This window comes from Erigeron canadensis, chromosome 1, assembly GCF_010389155.1.
Source record: "Erigeron canadensis isolate Cc75 chromosome 1, C_canadensis_v1, whole genome shotgun sequence".
In the NCBI taxonomy this organism is placed as follows: domain Eukaryota; kingdom Viridiplantae; phylum Streptophyta; class Magnoliopsida; order Asterales; family Asteraceae; genus Erigeron; species Erigeron canadensis.
Genome location: NC_057761.1, coordinates 25453906 through 25473710, shown reverse-complemented (window position 1 = coordinate 25473710; position 19805 = coordinate 25453906). Strand labels below are relative to the sequence as shown.

Sequence of the window (19805 nt, the reverse complement as noted above, 5' to 3'; positions counted from 1 at the left end):
CACTCCCAAAATGTTACAATGGCTGGAAATATGGGTGGGATTGAGGGTGATCAGTTCACTGGGTTTTGTCTTTCAAATGTTACTATTGGGTTGAGTGAGAAGCCGAAGAAATTGCAATGGAATTGTACAGATATATCCAGTGTGTCAAGTAACGTGACACCTCAAATATGTGAGTTTTTGCCGGATAATGGATCAACTAAGTGCGATTATCCATCTGAGCCAGTCCCTATCGTTACAGTTCAGTTGCAGGCTTGTTCTTTTAGTACTAAAAGCCAAATTATGTAACTTTATATCTGAAATTACAATCTAAATTTCTCTGCTTTAATAACCTTACCCATGGTTGCTGTTCATCAAAGTCTTTCTGCTTGTTTGTTAAAGGATTGAAGCTTACTTGCTATAAATAAAATATGAATATAAATAACAAGTTTTCAATACGAAAGTTAATTTTGGTTATTATCTAGGATGCGCGATCGAATACTAGATTAGTTGGATTGCAAGCTGAATGAGACTATTTACTGCCAAATATGATCCACTGATGCTTATTTTGTCTTAACGTTGAAAGATAGAAGTTAGGAATAAGTGCACCGAAATGTATCCAGCCTTTATTATGTATATCCAACTTTCAAACAGGCTATCGACCTATCATGTATCAAACTTATATAATTCATTGCCATAGTATATATCAGATTACCTCTTCATCATGTAACTGGTATTTTCGTAATCATGACAGCCATATAAATTGCCATTATATCAAAACTGGTGCGACATCAACAGTTTACTATATATAAGAAATCTGATACATTAGACGTGAAAAGTTAGAAGATTGGTACCAACATTAGATGGATTGAAAATTAGATACACACAATAGTCAAATGTGACAAGTAGTTTTGGGACATAACCAACTTTTTTTGTTCTGCGACCTGTTTGTTATACATCAGACAGCTAAAGAGGGTCACCATACTTTTATATTCTTCAGCCATTACGGGTGCCAACATGACACATGATTTGTCATGAGAGTAGAAAGAAAACAGCTGTAATATAAATGATCATACATTCATATGCTAGTCCTCAATCGAACTGGGGACGACAACAACTAATCCTCTTGAATGACAATCAACAGGAGTGTTTTGTTACTAGCTTGGCCGGGTACTACAAAGGTCAGAACTTTAACCATGCTATGTGTGTCTCTATTTCGAGAGAATTGAACTATTGTGTATGAGATTATTTTGTGATGGCTATCTGCATGAGGCATGTACAATATGCATCACTGCAGAAGGGCAAATGTCAACAATATGGGTCGGTTTAACAGTATTAATTTGGGTGACTTATGGTTTAAGAGAACTAGAACAGGGTTTTACCACACCTTTTGGGTGACTTATGATCCTCATGACATACTAAGCTTTTCATCTATAAATTATATTTTACTCCCTAGCAGGATCGGCTGGACCTCGCAAGCATAGTTTTTCAATGGAAGAAGTCAAAGGTTTCCTACGAGGATGCAGCTTAATCTCATATAGCTTTGGCCAGAGTTTTCCGGTCACTGCATCAGATCACAAATGATATTAGTAGTTCATATCATATAGATACATTTAACTTTGCAGACAGAAAAAAGTAAAACGCTTGGATTCAATCATCTTGTACTGTAAATGAGAACTGATCCTGATTTGTAAAGCCAAAATCAGAAACAGTGGGGTTGGTGTAAAAAATTTCATTTGGGAGTAACAGTAGATAACTTATGGTACCACACTACTACACATCTACTTCTAAAGGATATTGGCGGCACCTGAGATGTTAAATGAAAGAAACTAACCAAATATTCTTGTGTTATCTGCATCCCAAGCTATTCCGTTCAAGACATCTATCTGAAACTCGGTATATTGAGTGAATAAATACAAACCGAAAAAAAAATAGTAAGTAAAGCATACTTAGTGGTGGAATGAGAACCAGTTAAAGTACATATACTTACATTATAACCAGCATCCATCAATCCCTTGCTAAGTTCAGAAAAATTAATGTAAATGTTTGATTAGTTCAACTGAGTAATGAAGAACCCTGCAGAGAGGAGGTGGCGGTTAATAGAAAATTACCTTAATTTCTGAAGGAGAATCCATCCTGTCACATTTCCATCTGTTGGTAAGATTCTAGCTATGCAGTCACTCTGTGAAGTCATAATATTTGAACTTAAAATGTATTTAAGGATGGTAACACAGTCTCAGACTAAATGGACAAAAAGGCTCAAAGGTAAATGGAATAAGTTATAAACAACATATTTACTTCCCAAATGTTTGCCCAAACTTCATTGTTTATGTACTCTAGTTCATTGAGATTATATACTTCATGGTCTTTATATTTGATAACCTTCTCTGCAATAACTGCACAAACAGATCGGGAGGTATCATCTTAACTAATCGAATGACTAAAATAATCAAAATATTTGAGTACAAAATGGAAAGAGTCTAAGAAACCATAAAGAGTCTAATAGAATAATGTAAACCTTCCATTGTTTGAGGGTTAATTTGATATAAAGAGGAGGATCCATCACTTCCAAACAACACTTTCCCATCAGTTGCAAGTCCCCAGCTGTCTTTCATATGATGACTAAACATCTCAAACTGCGAAAATTGTTTACAAGTATTATAACTTGAAGTACACAGTGAATTATTACTGAACTAACATTAAAAAAATCATAAGTTGTTTGTCGAATAAGATGAACATACTTTGCTTAAGTTATGTCGATCGTATATGAAACCTGTATTACTCAACCAAGTTAGTTGATACAACCTACGGAAACACATTGATTTGATCTTACATTAGCAATACAGAGCCATGATCATGAAAATGTGAAATGTAAGAAAAACAGAGAAAATGGAACAGCATCGAAACAGTTAGGGAAATATTTGCATAGGAAGATACTGAAAAATATATGGTTTAGATAAGATGCTCGAACAATGTGAAAAACATACGATTGGTGCATAGAATAAAAAGCAGGTTTAAATTGCAAAAACAGATTGTTGTTAACTGACCTCTCACCCAAAAGAGTTAAACCCTCCCCAAAATAAGTATCATCCATTTCATGCAGGGCTTCAATCTGGGGAGTTCGAAGAAATAATAGTTTCAAAATTCGAGTGATATTAACAACTAAAGAAACATACAAAGTAAAAGAAATCATAGAGCCCATAGAACCTTTGCTGTCTGCAGATTCACTTTCCGAACTGATGACTTTAAACAAAAATGAAGGCGTCAATCAACCATTTACTACGAATTAAAATATGAAATTATCTAACAGACAGGCTTAGTTATTGAAAAAAGAAAAAAAACCCCAAAAACTCGAGAAATCTGCAAACTGACATGTCCATTAAGTCCCGTTGACTCGAATAGAGTATCGTTGCCAGCATATAAAAGTCCCTGATCATAGGAAAGCAGGAGTTATATATAAAAGATACAGGTTACCTTCATGCTAATTAACATTCATCTATAAATTTATGCTAATATACCTCAGTGAAAGCAGCCGGATCATGATGGAACTCATTGACAACGTTTATGGAGTAAATTGGAACATCATCTGATCCAAGAGTGTTACACGCAAAAGCAACGACAGAAATCAGTGTCAAAACTGAAAACGGATTCTTTGGAGTTCCTACATTTCTCATAGTTAATTCTGCTCGATAATTAATGTGACGATCAGAATTGAAAGTGACTGGAGAATGCCATAAAAAGATCAAAACTGGGACACGGAGTGCTTGCAGCTAAACAGCAAATATTCAGAGACGGGCAGTTTGCGTGTTTGAATGAATGAATATTACATTGCCTTTGTATATCATTGCTTTCACATTTTTCCTATTTTTTGAATTCAAAAACTCAAAAGACTACTCATTTTGTAAGTTTTTAACAAAGTTAAAGAATGAGATGTAATCATTTGAAAATCAAAATTGGTGTTGAAATCAGAAAACTGGCTAAACATACCTTAATCAAAATTGTGATACGGTACGGGCGAAACCCTTAATCGAATGGTCGCGCCGTTCAAGGGGGCTTTGCGCATCTCGGTCGCCGGCCTCGAGGAATTTATAAAGAGGTTGGAAGCCGGACGTATAAGGGAATGGTGTGGATTTGATGGGCGGTGGTTCAAGAGATAGTGTGGTGGTTTGATACGGTATGGATGTTGCCCTTACTGTCTGCCATGGCGTCGCCGGAGATGATGCTAGTGGTGGTGGTGGTGGTGGTTGTGCATATATAAACATATTGTGTTAAGTTTCAAATCACATTATCTTTGGCCAATATTCTATTTTTCACACAAATTTTAGTTTCAAATAAAAATTTTACTATATTAACACTAATATATATATATATATATATATATAGGTAGAGATCCAGAGAGAAGGTTCTTAAGGAGAGAAGGGAAAGAAGGTTCGTTTTCTATTTTTTTTTAGCTTGTTTATTAACTTTTATTATTTTTTTCACTTTTCTTATTCTTTTTTTAATTAATTCAATCCATAAAAAAATTTTAAAAAATAAATAAAAATAAAAAATTTCTAACCCGAGTTAGTGAGTTATACATGTAAGGATACGGTACAGGCTTCGCCCTTAAGGATATTCATAAGGAGTAGCTAGTAGGAGTGATAGGTCATAGAGGGTGATAGGTCATAGGGGGTGATCGGTGATGGGGTGATCTACCTAATAGGCTTAGCCCTTAGCAATTATGGCTCCGCCATAAGCCGAAAGGCTTCGCCTATAGCTTACGGGCTACGCCCTTGAAAAAAAAATATTTTTAAAATTTTTATATAAAATAAGTTAATTAAAGAGAGAATGAAAAAAGTGGAAAAAAGGAAAAAAGTTTTTAAAACAAATTAAAAAAAATCAAAAACGAACCTTCTCACCCTTCTCTCCTTAAGGTACTTTCTCATTTGATTTCTATCATATATATATATAATCTCTAACTCAATCCAAATAGTATTAGACAATCATTTCTTTTTTATGAAGATATCACTTTATTTCCTTACTAGTACTCAGGCTCATTCAATGGACGGATAGTTTCAAAATATATTAATCAAAGCTTACTAATTCTTGATGGGTAAGTTCCTGTTTCATAAATTTATATATATATATATATATATATATATATATATATATATAGTAAATTGATCTTGATGACAGCTTTTGATGTTCTTTTAGTCAAAGCTAATTCAAGAGTGCTAATTCTTTGATGTTCTTTTTTCGGGGTGTTCCATTATGAAACAGTCCATACATGAACAATACGGAGTCGTAGATGATGGTTATCATGTGTTGGCTTAAGATCTTCAAGGTGAGTTAATGTGGTCTTATTTTTTTATAAGATTTTTTTATTAAAGGTCGGCCATTTATTAAATAAATATTAAAAAAATAAAGGATTAAAAAAGAGATTAGGGGTGCCAAGTGTACCCCAACTTTCTCTTTTAGTTATATTATAAATTCCTTACGTAATCAAAATTGGTTTCAACCACCATCGTATGCAAAAAAATTTTGACATCTGCTTTTAGATCGGGTTGGCATCCACGTTAATCTAGGGATGGGCATGCGATCATCCGAGTCTTGGTACCGGTTCCAAAATTACTTACCGCGGTGTTTTTGAAGTTTTCTCAGTACCATACTGATATCGATCTTGATAACCATCAAAATTCGATACTAGTGAAATTAGTTTGTTTAAAAGTAAAAAATAAATAGTAACCATTATTGTCTATGAGGAGATTCAGATGTAAATAGTACTCCTACCTTACTATGTTAGAGAAGTTGCTTTGGATATCCACCTAAGCTAAAAAAGACCCTCAGTTTTACAAAGAGTAAGGATTGAACCCGATATTAAGTGCTTATATATTAGTTTGTTTATATACTAGTCCATATATAACGTATTTATCTATATATTTGATGGATTTTTACACCCCCTTCCTCACTTAAATAATGTAGAATCTAATTTTAACACTTTTGCCAATCCCTTAATAGAAGGATTGACCTCAGAGTATTTTAATAGTTATTTTTAGAATTTTAGCCAATGGTTATTTTTATGTATAAACTTTTTCTTCGTCTAAACCATGTTTAGTTTTGAAAAATCCTTATATTAGAAGTAACATGTACATATATGGTTAATGAATTGAACAGCATATGAAATACAAAAAGAACAATGTGCAAGTTATAACGAGGTCGGCACATCATCATTCTAGCAATGAATAAAGAATATTATATTTAGCAACTGATATGATATGCACTCATCACTCATATGCCCCAGTGAACTATAATGAACAAATAATCCATCAACTAATCAAATTTATTTGAGTACACACGGGGATGGTGAACCCCTACTCAAGCGACATTGTTATCACAAAGCACAAAACGCTTCCAGTTTCTAATCAACACATAATTATAGCTGCAATTCTGGCGCCACTTTTTCAACATTATAGTTTCATTGTACACTTTTAGGGTTGGACCAACCAATTGAACCTCAATCTCTTCTCCATTATCAAGCATTAGTTTCTCATCACTCTTCAAGAATTCTTGAGTCTGTAGTTGCTTTATCGGCATGTTTAACCTGTTCAAGCTTGGTTTCAAATCACTTTCATATAAACTTTTTTGAATCACCAACTTCATGTCCAAACCATTCATGTCACTAGAGACGAACCTCTCCAACCTCTCAATTGCCTCGTTCCTGATCACTACCAACCCATGCTTAACCTTTTTTGGTGTCTTCCTTTTCTTTGTCTTCCGTTGTAGTTAAACCTACTTCTTGATAGGCTAAATTCTCCATTAACTTATTTAAATATAATTCTTGAACCTTTCCAGAATAGTAAGTCTCCTCTTCCTGAGATCATATAAAGAATCATCATCATTAATTTATTGAGAGCTAATTAATTAATTAAGTTAACCATTCAAGCTTACTAATAAAAATAGCTAGCTTCTTGATTATAATCAATAATATATTACAGCATATCTATAAATATATACTCATAGCAACAAACAACAATTATATACCTAATTTAGACGTACGTACGTACACATATTTATATATGAGATGGGTACCCGCGCAATGCGGCGGTGGCGGCAACGGGCGGTGCTAGTGGCGGTGGTGTTAATGATGTGATTATCAATCTTAAAGTAATAGATGTAAATGGTAATGTAGTTATTTTATGGTTAAGAGATGTATATTTTGTAAATAACTTTATTAAAAATATAATAGAGATATTAGGTGGAAATATTTAAATTAATTAATAAATGAGATAGATAGTTTGGAAAAATATGGGTGTAAAATATTTTAAGAATATATTGGATAGATTTAGTGGGTGAGTTAGGAATGTGTTAAAAATTAAGGTTAGTTTGTTTATTAATATAGTATAGATATAGATATAGGAATAAAGGGTTTGGTGGTAGTGTAAATTAAAAGGGTAAATAGGGATTTTAAAGGTAGAGTGTTTAATTTGGGAAGGGGTAGTTTGTTTATATATGGAATATAGAAGAAAACCAAGTCCAAGGAAGTCGTCTGTGTTTAAAAATCACTCTTTTGTATGTAATACGTTAACCCGTAAATTTGTGTATAATCTTAATAAATTGCTATTCAAAAAAAAAAAGTTCGTCATTGTTACATATATTACCTTTTCTTGAATGGCAAGTCACGATCATCAAAACTGGAGAACAAATTAGAAGATGTGGTGGCCGAAGCGTAAAAGTTAAGAGGAAGAACATCCATTATTGTTACTTTGAAGCAGTCGATCGAATATAATTTCTAAAAAGCAATGACAACAATATATATGTAATTCGAACCCTAATCAACGAGTAGCTAGCATACGTAGCATACAGGAAACAATTTGTTACTAGTTGCACACGTATTAAATTAGTAAATAAATTTAATAAAATGATTAAGGAGATATATGAGTAACTCGTATTGATAAGGAAAGTATACGTACCGTACCCGATTTTTTTCAATATTTTTGGCCGTCATAAATATATGTTTGATTTTACTAGCATTGTATCCGCGCGATGCGGAGGTAGTCGTGACGGCGACGGTGTGGTGGTGGAGGCGAGTGTTGGTGGTGGATGCGACGTCGAGTGCCGTAAATAATTAATATAAAAGTATTTGATTTAAAAGGTTAATGGAGATATTTTAGAAAAAATAAAAGATTGATAGTGTAATTTAATTATTAATGTTAAGAGAATAGTGTATGTGAAAATATTTTAAACGGTTGTAGCCTTGTAGGTGTAAATATTACATAGGAGGGCATTTTAGACATTTCCCTCCATGTAACTTTTAACATGGGGAGTATTTTCTTTAATATAGAGTATAGATACGTTTTACTCCATCAAGTTAACTTATTAATTAAGGGGTTTTAATCATTTGAAAACTAAAATTTTCATGAAACTAAAAAACTGTCAAACACAATGTGATCTGAATTTAACACAGTGTATTTTTAATATGTTTTTCAAAAACACATTGTGTTAAGTTCATATCACAGTGTGTTTGAACAATTTTCTGATTTACAACGTTATCAAAAACATACTGTGATTTAAACTTAACACAACGTATTTTAGATTACACAATAAAAACACATTGTGTTAAATTCAGATCACAATGTATTTTGACTAATTTTCTAGTTTTCACATAAAATTTAGTTTTTAAATAAATATTTCACTAAGTACTCACAGTAGTTAATTAATGGTTAAAAAGGATTAATTTGTAAATTTGTCACTCACTTTTCATTAAGAGTTTATTTGACACTCAATTTAATGTATATGTGCGATATTGCCATTTTCTCGGAGAGGTGTCTTGTTTTTTAAGCCCGGTTTTTAACAATTGTGAACCCGGCGTTACTCTATTGCCGGCCTTTTTCCGGTTCAGTTTTGTTTTGTTTTTGAACTATTCTTTTAGTAATATTTATGATCGTGTTTATACTTTCATGTTATTTTCAGTTTTGTGAACTTTCAAATTTATATGTTCTTTTATCATAGCTATTTGATATTTTACATGTTCTTTTATTATAGTTATTTGATATTATCTTTTTAGTATATTGTAAATGTATTTTGGTCTTTTCTTTAAAGTTTGTAATAAGTATAATAACGATTTTATAAAATATTTTTTAAGTAACTATTAAAAATACCTAACCGGTTCCTCCGGTCTAACAGTACTCGAAAACGTTTATAGGACACATGGGTTTTTAAGCATTTTAAGATCTACATTATCTTGAATGCAGAGAGATATGGCCAATACCATAAATGACCAGCAAGTTTAACTAGAGATGAAAAGTCACGGGAATAAGTGAAGCATCCTCAGGACTTCTTCACTGTTAAGTCAGTATCACACCATTCAGAATTCTCCTCAGGACTCTCCATGCCTATAAGAAAAGCTTCCTAGAACTTCTTCGCCACATCATCAATTATTTTATAACTTATCTCACACACACAAATATACATACATATACACTACACATATAAAAAAAATAAAATAAAATAAAGAAAAAAACTGTAGCCGATCCACATGCTACCCCACAATGGAGCGTCTGCAAGAGTCCACATGAGGACTAATTCAGAGGACACAGGGCAAAGAATGCTCTATGCCAATAATGTCGATCGTCCTTGGTGATTGGGATGCATGGGGATGACCTTATAAGCAAGGACCCAAGGCTTAAAAGTTAAAACAGATATCCATAAATTGACAAAATTGTAGAATTAAACTATAACGGCCAAAAGTCATAAAACTGCCTTCACTAATTAAACTATAAAGGCCAGAAGTCATAACAGGAAAAACAATATAGTTTACCACACGGAGATCAAAAATTAGAACTTAAAAGATTATCACATGGGAAAATGGAATCCATAAATTGTCAAAATTGTAAAATTATAACACTCGGTGCAATTACAATAGAAAGTTATAACGACATTAAAAAAAAACTAATTTATAGTTTTAAGTTCGGCTAAAATCTGCAAAAACTGCAAGAATATTTAAGAGCTTGAGCTGGGGGGTGCACCACCTCCTCCACGGCCAAAACTGGGTCTTCCACCAGCACCCTGCAAATTTTTGAAAACCATAGGTTAAAGATGCAAAAACTCTCATATCGATACAGAAAACCATAGGTTTAAAAATTAGCGACTCTCAAAGCAAATTTCACTACAAACATAGTTTACGCTCCTCTAATAAAGATTCATCTCATTTGAATTATTGAATAGAAATTTTATTATTATCCAGGCATTTAAAGATGACATTCCATGCAAAGACAATTTACTTTCAATTTTGAGGCTTTCAAAACAAAGGAAGATCTTCATGGTATCCTACGAAATCTCTTTTATTGCTAGTAAAGTGAAATATGTTGTTAACAATATGTGTATATCTAGTCAAAGATGCTAGCCTTATCACAAGTAATTGCAGATTCACAGCTATTTCATTGTTAATTTCTTCAGGTTGTAACATTTTAACTAAATTTGTCTTGTAACAATTACAATCCTTGCCTTAATCAGATAATACACAACACCCAAAAAATGTAGGTCCAAAAGTTATAGGAGGATCAAAGTTAGTTATTGTCTAGATGCCAAAAACAAAAAATTATGTGCCCACAACCACTTGAGCTGAATCAATAACAAATAACAATCTCCACTTTTGTTGAGCTCCACATAGTATTCTATTGCGATTATTGCAATGATTACAACATGGTGTTTTTATATAATACACAACTTTATCTGTTAGAACAGATGCAATAGCTCAAAAAAAGTGACGGCATGGCAATGTTGCTATATTTTTGTAACTTTATTTGAAGTTAGCAAACAAGGTTTCATTAAGAGGTTATAACTATTCAGCAAGGAAAACAAATCTCAGAAAATAATCATAAACATTGTAAGCCTTGCACCAAACTATCCAAGGTTGAAAATGTCCAATGCACAAAACATTGCTTTGTATCAAATGCTTTTTTAATAAGCAGACATCTTTAAAGCCAAACCAACCTTAAACATAGCATCAACACTATGAAGTTTCTTAAGAAAATGAAGGCACTGTATATACATTACAAACAAACTCAATCAAAAAAATTTGAATATGTTCAAACAACTAAAATCTTCCTAAGCCGCCTTTTTCAGTTTATACCAGTGTTGCAAATATCGGCCATATCGGCCGATATATCGGTGATATATCGGGCCTTCAACTGATACGAAATATAGGTTATCGGGTGAACTTCTCGTTTTGGTCAAATGTCGGTCAATATCGGCACTTATCGGTCAATATCGGCCATTTCGGTCAATATCAGTAAAAAAAAAATTGACAAAACCAAAAATAGGGTATCCGATATATCCCCGACATATCCGATATATCGCATATCGGGGGTCGGCCGATACGATACCGAAAGCAATATTTACAACCTTGGTTTAAACTAAAATCTTCCTAAACCGCCTTTTTGAAGTATCCTAAATTCTTATTCTAAAAGCGTCTTCCACACAAATATCATATGCATCAAATCAAGAAGCAAAAACAGAACAAGTAACACATGAAACAATATCTATCATATTAAAAAAAAACTTACCCTGTTAAAAGCAGGCTGGTAATCAGCAGGAGCACCACCCTTTTCGCCACCAAATTCACCGGGAGGCCCTCTCGGCCCACCTCTATATCCATCCCTATCACCAAACCTCGGCCTATCTCCATCAAATCTCGGCGGACCGCTAAAATCACAAACCAGTGAACCACACCAATTAAACCCTCAAACATCATTAAACCTTAACCAAATTATATACTAAAAAAAAACATTTTCAATTATTACCGAGGGGGGGCACCGGAGGGGCGACCAAGGGGCTTAGCAGACTTCTTAAGAGTAGCAGGGACAATGTCGGAAGGAAGGTTCAAATAAGTTCTCAAAAACTCAATGCCATCATTAGTAAGAAACCAATAGTAATGCATCCATGCAAATGTTTCTTTGACATATTCCTTTGACTTAAAGCTTTGCATGAGCTTAATTACTTGCAAATTTGGGACATCTATTTCTGGGTGTTTTGCCAAGTTGTAGTCTTTCTTTGCAAAACATACACCCTCTACACTCATACATCAATAAACAAGATTATTGTATTTTTTATAAATAATAAAGATAGATACATACATATATGTATAGATAGATAGATAGATAGATACCTTGAAAGAGGTACTTGGAAATGGCCTTGCGATTTTTGTCAGGGATGATCTGAAAAATATATATGCATAGAATGTAAGTAAAATGGAAGAAAAATGAATGTGGGTTAGAATAGAAATGAGTGGAGATTAATCTTACCATGGTTGGTGGTGGTGGTGGCAAACGGCGGAGGAGGAATATCGGTTATGGGTCAGCAACAGAGTATTTCAAACCCTACAAAAACCGTATTGTTGATTTTGGGTTGCGAAAGAGGAAGCCCATTTTTAGATTGGGCTTTCTTATGATTTGGTATTATTGGGCTTTTCGTTTACATTGAAATAATTTGTTTGTTTATCCATAAGTTTTGATACCAACACATACACACTCAAATACTCAATAAGCTCGTCCAGCTCATTCCGAGCTTCTGAGGAAGCTGAATATTAATTTTAAGCAAGGCTAATGAAACTAATCAAGCACTAATTTGTTGTTGGAGCTTGACTCGAACTCAAACAACTATCATGCTCAAACTTGACTTCAACGAGCGCAAGCACAAATTGCTTTTGAAAGCGTGACTCTTTTACTTATTCTTGCTCGAACAAGATGGCCTGCGTTTTAGGATGAGGTTTTTCTTATTCGGGAAGGGCGGGTTTTTTTATACTTAAATGTATGCGGCCAAACCAGGGTATCCCGCATCCATCTCCAAACCCTCCCGTAGCCACCACCAAGGTCTCGTGTAAAGATGTCAGGATGATGATTACCAGACCCTGTGTATGGTAGATGAAGAAAATATTTAACTAAGATGCACCCCAGCTACCACAAAATAATTAAGATACATTACCATTATAAATGATATATATTTTTACATAAGTTATTACAAATATTCTTTTAAGGTATCCTTGAGGCAGGGTGTACTCGTTCATTCTCCAACTTGTTCCTTTCAAAATCAGCTATGTATAGTTCTCTTTGTTACGTTCTCACGCCGACGTCAAAGTTACAAAACTTGGATATATCAAGACTTACTCTGCAAGACAGTGGATCATTATATTCACAAGATACGTGCAATATAGTGCAATCGGACTGAACAAAGGTGATTTGGTCTGCGTAGTTGCAGCTATGTTATATACTGGTATTAGAACAAAGTACTAACTATAGTAAAACTTACACATAGGTGGCCAGCAAGTTTAATTAATTTCCCCATGTTATCAATACTCGGATTGGTGAACAACTTCTTTCTTCAGCTGCTGGCCCAGGGTTGTAGGGAAGAGTAAGCAATTCAACTGGCTTTCCACACCATACTCTGATGTGGCCTGCAATTTCACAAAAGTGTTAGTAGCTATATACTTGTGCACAATTTCAAGTAGAGATAAGAAAAAGGGAACTGTGTTGGCTGGATAACTGATCAACTAATTCGGGTCAAAGTGGGTATTTTTGGTACTGTTTGGTTTGCGTCAATTCTTCTTTATTCAATGTTTTCATCAATAAATTATGTTAAGGTATTACTGATATGATAATCTACTCAGCTTATCTAATCTAATACACATTATAAAACAAGTTAGTGCATTGTATAAACAAGAATATTAAATTGAAGAGAAGTTATTAAAGAATATTATTGAAATGTGTTTTTTTGGAATACTTCGAAGTCTAGGTCTTGAAAGTTTCACTTGAGTCGTGATCTTAAAATCAATATCAGTTCGCCTGGCCAATTTACAATAAAGAACTTATACAGTTACTTGTAGTCATGAGAAGTTATTAATTTACCCGATTTTGAAATGCAAACCGCAATGTTTGAACTTGTCTACCAGAACACGTTCTCAAGTCAAATCCAAGACTGTCCACACCAATTAGAGCCACCTCCTGTCATTAGTTGTAACAAGTCTTATTTGCCAACTCAAAGTAGCAACAAGAATATTGAATTCAGAAATCCTACAAATTTCGGTCATGTATAAAGCACGGTTTTCATTTGAAATCAAGACATTTGTAAAATAATTAAAGACAATTCCAGAGAAAATGAGTAAACATTACCTCCACCTGAATCCCCTTGCATCTCCAACATAATGATTTAAGAGCTTGTGTCATCTTATCTCCACCAGATTTAACCCGAGATATGATTTTGGCAGCTGAATGTGCAACAGAATCAGGTTGAGACCTGCTAAAATCATCCACTTCAACGGACGTCTGTAGAGAAATTAAAAGATCATACAAAGTTTTTGTGGAAAAAAATTCTATGAAAAGTGAAGGTACTCACAGATGAACTACAACCTCTAAAACTTCCTCCAAGACACAAAACAAAGGATATGTTGCAAATAAAGGGGGCACTTTTAATCCATTTAATTATGAAAGGGTCGATTTAGGTTATGTTTTATCGCTAGATGGTCAAATTTGGCCAAATCCCAAAAGAAGGGGTCAAATGGGTGGAACATAGCCAATAGCCTATTATTTTACACTTGCAACCTCAAAAATCGGTTTATGCGGAGCATTAACGGTTTATGCAGAGCATTTATGTTAATATCGTTAGATTATGGCTGTTGTAATCATATTTAACCTGCTAATTATTTATAGAAACTTTCAATATACATAAAGACTCAAGGTTCAACTAAAAATTGTGCCCATTTCAACCCCTACAAATATTCTTTTTGACCCTTCACCCAACCCACTAAATCAACGTACCCATTTTACCACCTCTACTGCATATCATAAAAGAAAAAGTAATAATAAATAACCTTATGATCTATATTAAATCGACAGTCGAGATCCAATATACCTGATTGCCATGTGCTGAAATTAATTGCATTTTGATCATCTCTAGCTTATAGTATGAATTCCCATTTCCAGAGCTCTGATCCTTATGCAATACTTCCAAGTTTTGAACATCTTTTGAGGATCCTTTAGCACTCTGTTTTGCTTTTTCATCATGGGATTGATGGTTAAACATATGGCTGTTGACAACGGGATTCTCTTCAACAAATGCAGGTCTCACAAGGCCATGAATTGCAAGACCAGAAGGAGGCCTGTCCATGCAGTCTATAGGAACATCTGATACAAACTGAAGAACCACGAAAAGCATGCCACAGGTAAATGCATTAGTGACTTAAGATAGACAAAGCATGAGTGGATGAAGTATAAAACTTCCCAAGAAACATGAACAGATAACCACTGAAGATGACCCTAGCAAGAGTTACAATTCATAATTTCATATTGCTCAGAGAAATCTAGAGCAGGAAAATTCAACTTATCAACTACTCAATGGGTTGACTTGCATTTTGGAGATGAGTGGTCCAAAAACTTAGTTAAAAGAGGAAAGCATTGGAAATCATCCAAAGTCTATTCATAATAATAAAAAACCTCATAAATCCTTTTTTCAGTTGCATTTCTTATATATATTTGCTGTGATAATTTTGTTATTGTAGTCATCAGTAATACTTTAGTTATTGATAAAAAAAAATATAAAAAAAAAGATGTGCAAGAAAATGTTTGTGAGTCAACCCGATCCACTCGTTCTGACCTGTACTAGCATATACCTGTTTTAGCCTGGACCCATTTTGAACAGTTACCCGAGCCAGGTAATTCTATGTTATATAACACCCTGTGGATAAAATTCTTACATCTGCCAGCTGATTAGCAAAATCCATTGGATGGGAAGAACGCATGGTCTCCAATTTTGCCCAGTCACCAGCAGATCCATCAGAGTCATCATCATCTTCAAGAACTGAAACCCAATCCTGCAACAAACTAAGCTTGATATGAAAAATGTACAACTAGACAATGTTCAACCGACAGAAGACATATTTTAAAAAAAAAAGAAGCAATCACCTTTACATAGTTTCCATCTACATCGTCATCATCATCTTCTTCATCATCGTCAACATCACTATCTTCATTCTCAAAATCAGAATCATCATCTGATAGTCTTAATGATTCCATTTCGCTGACCATTTGTGTGGTATCTAAGCCTATTATGACTTGCTGCATTGAGTTAAGTGGTTAACAAGATTGAACATATAGAAGGAATATTCAATAGGTGATACCACTTCACTAAGTCATTTATTTTTCCTTAAAACATCTCACTTCAATTATCTTCTGAGCTAATATTGGTTAGAGTCACTCTAGACTACAATAAGCATCATGAAAAAACAAATCTGGCTTTGACTAGATGACTATCTAAATACATTTATTTGAGTTTTATTGTAAGTTTCTAACTGGTCAAATAGGTGAAAAACAGAAGGAAAAAAAAAAGTAGCCAAGATGGAATAATACAGATGGGTCAAAAGTCACAAGCATATCTCTAATGCATACAACCTTGTATTTTACTTTATTAAAAGACTATGATATGATCTCACATCGGCCAAGTATGGGATTGGTTGGTGGTTTATAAGCCTAGGTGTCCCCTCCTCCTTTGAGCTAGCTTTTGGGAGTGAGTTCTACACCTCTTATGACATGATGCGAGCCTATTATGGGATGGGTTCGTATCAATTGGTATTAGAGCCGATGCGAGATCATATCAGACTAGATTCTTTATGTATACCCAAACACCACCTAGATGTGATACAATAAAACGGAAACAAACTTTGATAGTGAGATGACAATGTGACATACCACAACATTATCCCCAGAAGCAAGAGTCTGCAAAATATCTTCATCTTTTTTCACTTGGAAATATATATCTGCGAAGGTGGTAGAACCAATGATGAGCTTCTATTTACAAAATAAAAAGTATGACAATTGAAAATTTGACTTAGCAACTTACTTCCATTTTCACCCTTGACATAAGACAATTCGGGCAAGAAGATGTTCTCGTAGACTCTGTCATTGACCAGACCTGAGAACATAAGCAATCCGTTGCTGTTTGCCTGAAAAAAGCATCTTATGATCAATATATGAGGGGCCTTCTTCACCAAATAACACAAAAAATTACATTTCTAACGGTTTTATGCAACTGGGGAGCTAGTATCATTATAAAATTTGATCACAGAAGGCATCCCAAAAGACTCTCACCTGATTAGCAAGCATTGATGATCTGGAGATTGGAGAACATATGATTTTAAAGGAGTTCTATAGAACATAATGAAACTTAAAGGATACAATAAGTGGGATATAATTGTTGTTTTGAAACTCCAAGTAGTGCATTTAGTTCCTTCATTTTGGGACAAAGCTAAAGCTCAGAAGATTCAATTCTATTTCGTGGCAGAGATAGTTCCCAAGAGGTAAAAAATCAAAACACATCAAAAAGAAGGCGTCGTCGGCAATTTGTATAATAACTTCAAAAGTTTTGCCAAATGTTTTGCCATAATTATACTATGAAGTACACATATAACATTGCCAGTTAAGTTGCTATACAATATGAATTGCATCAATCTATTTCATAAAGTTGCGGAGAAACTGCACATTAAAAGAACATACTCAGTAAACTTCTCTAAGGACCTATTTCATAATGAACACACTAAGACTAAACACTTACTAGTTAACCTGATGCCCTAATCCCTTGGTTTATTATAAACTTATAGCACAGGCCTCTATACATTGACTAAAACTAGGTTTTTTTACACACACAAACCTAAAAAATTTGTAAAAATACCTCAATAATTGTCCTACTAGTTTCAGCAGGTCTAAGAATGGCATCCCCATTTTCATCTGATTCTTCACAATCCGAAATGTCTTCAGACGGATGATATAGCTGATGTGGATTTGCCAGTTTCATGGTACCTGACAGCTCCCCTGCACAAGCTTTAATCCTGTTGTTCTTCACATTTTTGCATCTTGTATACTTGTTCCTGCAAAAAAAAAAAACGATTGTATATCAAAATGTGCGAAAAAATTCTCCAAAAACCACCCACAATCTGGTATTTAAAAAAGTTAAGGAGGAAGAATTGAAAATAAAAAGTGTCTAGCTTGATTGATGTTCAGGGTCTCAACATAATGGGGATTCAAGGGTCCTCTAGAAAAATTTTAGTTGACCCAAATTATGAAAGTATCCGTATTCTTAACTTCTCTATAACAGTTCAACATCAAAATGGGTAAACCGAAAGGGACCACTGTTCAGTCTATCCTGGAAAGGTCGAGCTCTTGGCTCTGATGTACGCAGCCTAACTGTTATTTTAGTGGTCATTTCCTAGGCTTTTTCCCTGGCCAACCTAAGACGTTTATCCTACGAGGCTGGAATCCAGGTCTCTGCTGGACCTTCGAGATTGGAAACCTTACCACTAGGCCTTTTTTTTTTTTTGAACGACATTTTATTCTACTTCTACTCCTAAATTACATATATGCCTGGAAACTAGGACTCCCGAAAAACCGCCTGTTAATCCATCCCAACAAATGTGAGAAGTGGGACTCGAACCAAAAGATGGAATCTCCCAAGGTCAAAGACCTTACCAATGGGCCACCAACCCCGTTGGCACTAGGCCTAACAGTTCAACATACATTATTAATATTATCTAATACGGAATAATGAACTAACCACCTTAGGGATAGGATTATAGTAAAAAAAAAACCTCCTTACGAAGAAATTTGGTAGAAAGGATTCTAGTGCTAACATGTGTTTGATGCACAGTATTTTATCCTTGATGAAAAAGTTTACAAAAACATTTTCCATCCGCAAACACATCATCACCCAAGTGCATCTTGCCGCATCGCGCGGGTACAAAACTAGTTATTATATTATGGATATATGGATTTGGGTCAAACGTAGTAAAATGTTGTACATAAAGATAATCGCCTTGAAATATAATTATCTGACCGTTATTTACAACACTTGGGGCAACAGTCAGCAACATTCTATTTTTAGATACAACATATTATCTTTTATTTAATGTTTTATCAGCTAAAAAATGAAATTACTAGTAGTAGTGGGTAAGTAAGTGGAGGCAATGGTACCTGGGATTGAAGAAAAAGAAGGAGGTAGGGTGAGAAATGAGATGGCATTGCCGTGAAAAGTGACCGGCGGGTGTACGGACGGCGGTTGCCGGTTGGATTACTACCATATCTCTCTGGGCTTGCTGGCTCAGTGCTTTATCCGATTACTTTACTGTCACTGAATTCGCTTGCAGTTAGTTTGTGTGGAAAATTTTGTTATAACTAATTTATTAATGAAAAAAAATATAATCTCTCTATTTATCCTTCAACTAAAAAAAAGGTTAGGTACATTTGTCAAACTTTTTTTAAGCTTAAAGGTATCTCTTAATTATTTATTGGAAAATGATAAATATGTATAATATGTTATTACATGCATCAAAAGTTGTACAATAAATATCAATCCGTAAATATAGGAGGTAGTTATATTCAATGTACAAATCATATATGCATGTAATAACATGTTAAACATAGCCCCGGGGGCTGTGTTTATCATTTTCCTTATTTATTACTCTATCATAAAAAAAATTTATCAAAACAAAACTTTTTAAATTTTAAAGATATATAATACCTTTAATATTTTCTGAATAAATTATTATATATAAAACCTAATACTGTTTTATTATTGATGTTGATAGAAATGGAATAAAAATTTATATAAGAAGACTTATTTGACCTTATCAATTTTATCAGTTATAACATAATAATAAGGGTTTTATGTAATTTTAAGTTTATTTTAATATAAAACGAGAAATTAGTCTAACCAAACACAAACATACACTTAAATAAATATGAAACATATATAGATACGTACCTGTGTAATGCAGTGGGGAAATGGCAATAGAGATGTTGTTGTGGAAACGG

The 19805-nt window shown here is 33.9% G+C and overlaps 3 protein-coding genes across 3 annotated transcripts; all 3 read right to left on the bottom strand.

Moving 5' to 3' along the window:
• Window positions 1-1421: 1421 nt before the first annotated feature.
• Window positions 1422-3650, bottom strand: LOC122588022 (glutaminyl-peptide cyclotransferase-like). The gene is made up of 11 exons (XM_043760170.1): window positions 3495-3650; window positions 3349-3405; window positions 3184-3219; window positions 3024-3088; window positions 2718-2781; window positions 2495-2612; window positions 2275-2372; window positions 2088-2158; window positions 1967-1994; window positions 1811-1862; window positions 1422-1540 (listed from the first exon to the last, which is right to left on the bottom strand). Exons 1-11 carry the CDS (start codon window positions 3648-3650, stop codon window positions 1422-1424), a joined length of 864 nt encoding a protein of 287 aa, XP_043616105.1.
• A 6162-nt stretch (window positions 3651-9812) lies between these two features.
• Window positions 9813-12357, bottom strand: LOC122584684 (40S ribosomal protein S10-1-like). Its single transcript, XM_043756731.1, has 5 exons — window positions 12258-12357; window positions 12122-12170; window positions 11757-12024; window positions 11520-11658; window positions 9813-10020 (listed from the first exon to the last, which is right to left on the bottom strand). Exons 1-5 carry the CDS (start codon window positions 12258-12260, stop codon window positions 9955-9957), a joined length of 525 nt encoding a protein of 174 aa, XP_043612666.1. The 5' UTR covers window positions 12261-12357; the 3' UTR covers window positions 9813-9954.
• Window positions 12358-12909: 552 nt separating this feature from the next.
• LOC122609973 (uncharacterized protein At3g49140-like) lies at window positions 12910-19175 on the bottom strand. Its single transcript, XM_043782936.1, has 11 exons — window positions 18966-19175; window positions 17671-17866; window positions 16843-16945; window positions 16692-16759; window positions 15909-16061; window positions 15701-15817; window positions 14860-15141; window positions 14121-14273; window positions 13857-13952; window positions 13261-13405; window positions 12910-13119 (listed from the first exon to the last, which is right to left on the bottom strand). Exons 1-10 carry the CDS (start codon window positions 19070-19072, stop codon window positions 13301-13303), a joined length of 1380 nt encoding a protein of 459 aa, XP_043638871.1. The 5' UTR covers window positions 19073-19175; the 3' UTR covers window positions 12910-13119; window positions 13261-13300.
• Between the last annotated feature and the right edge of the window lie 630 nt (window positions 19176-19805).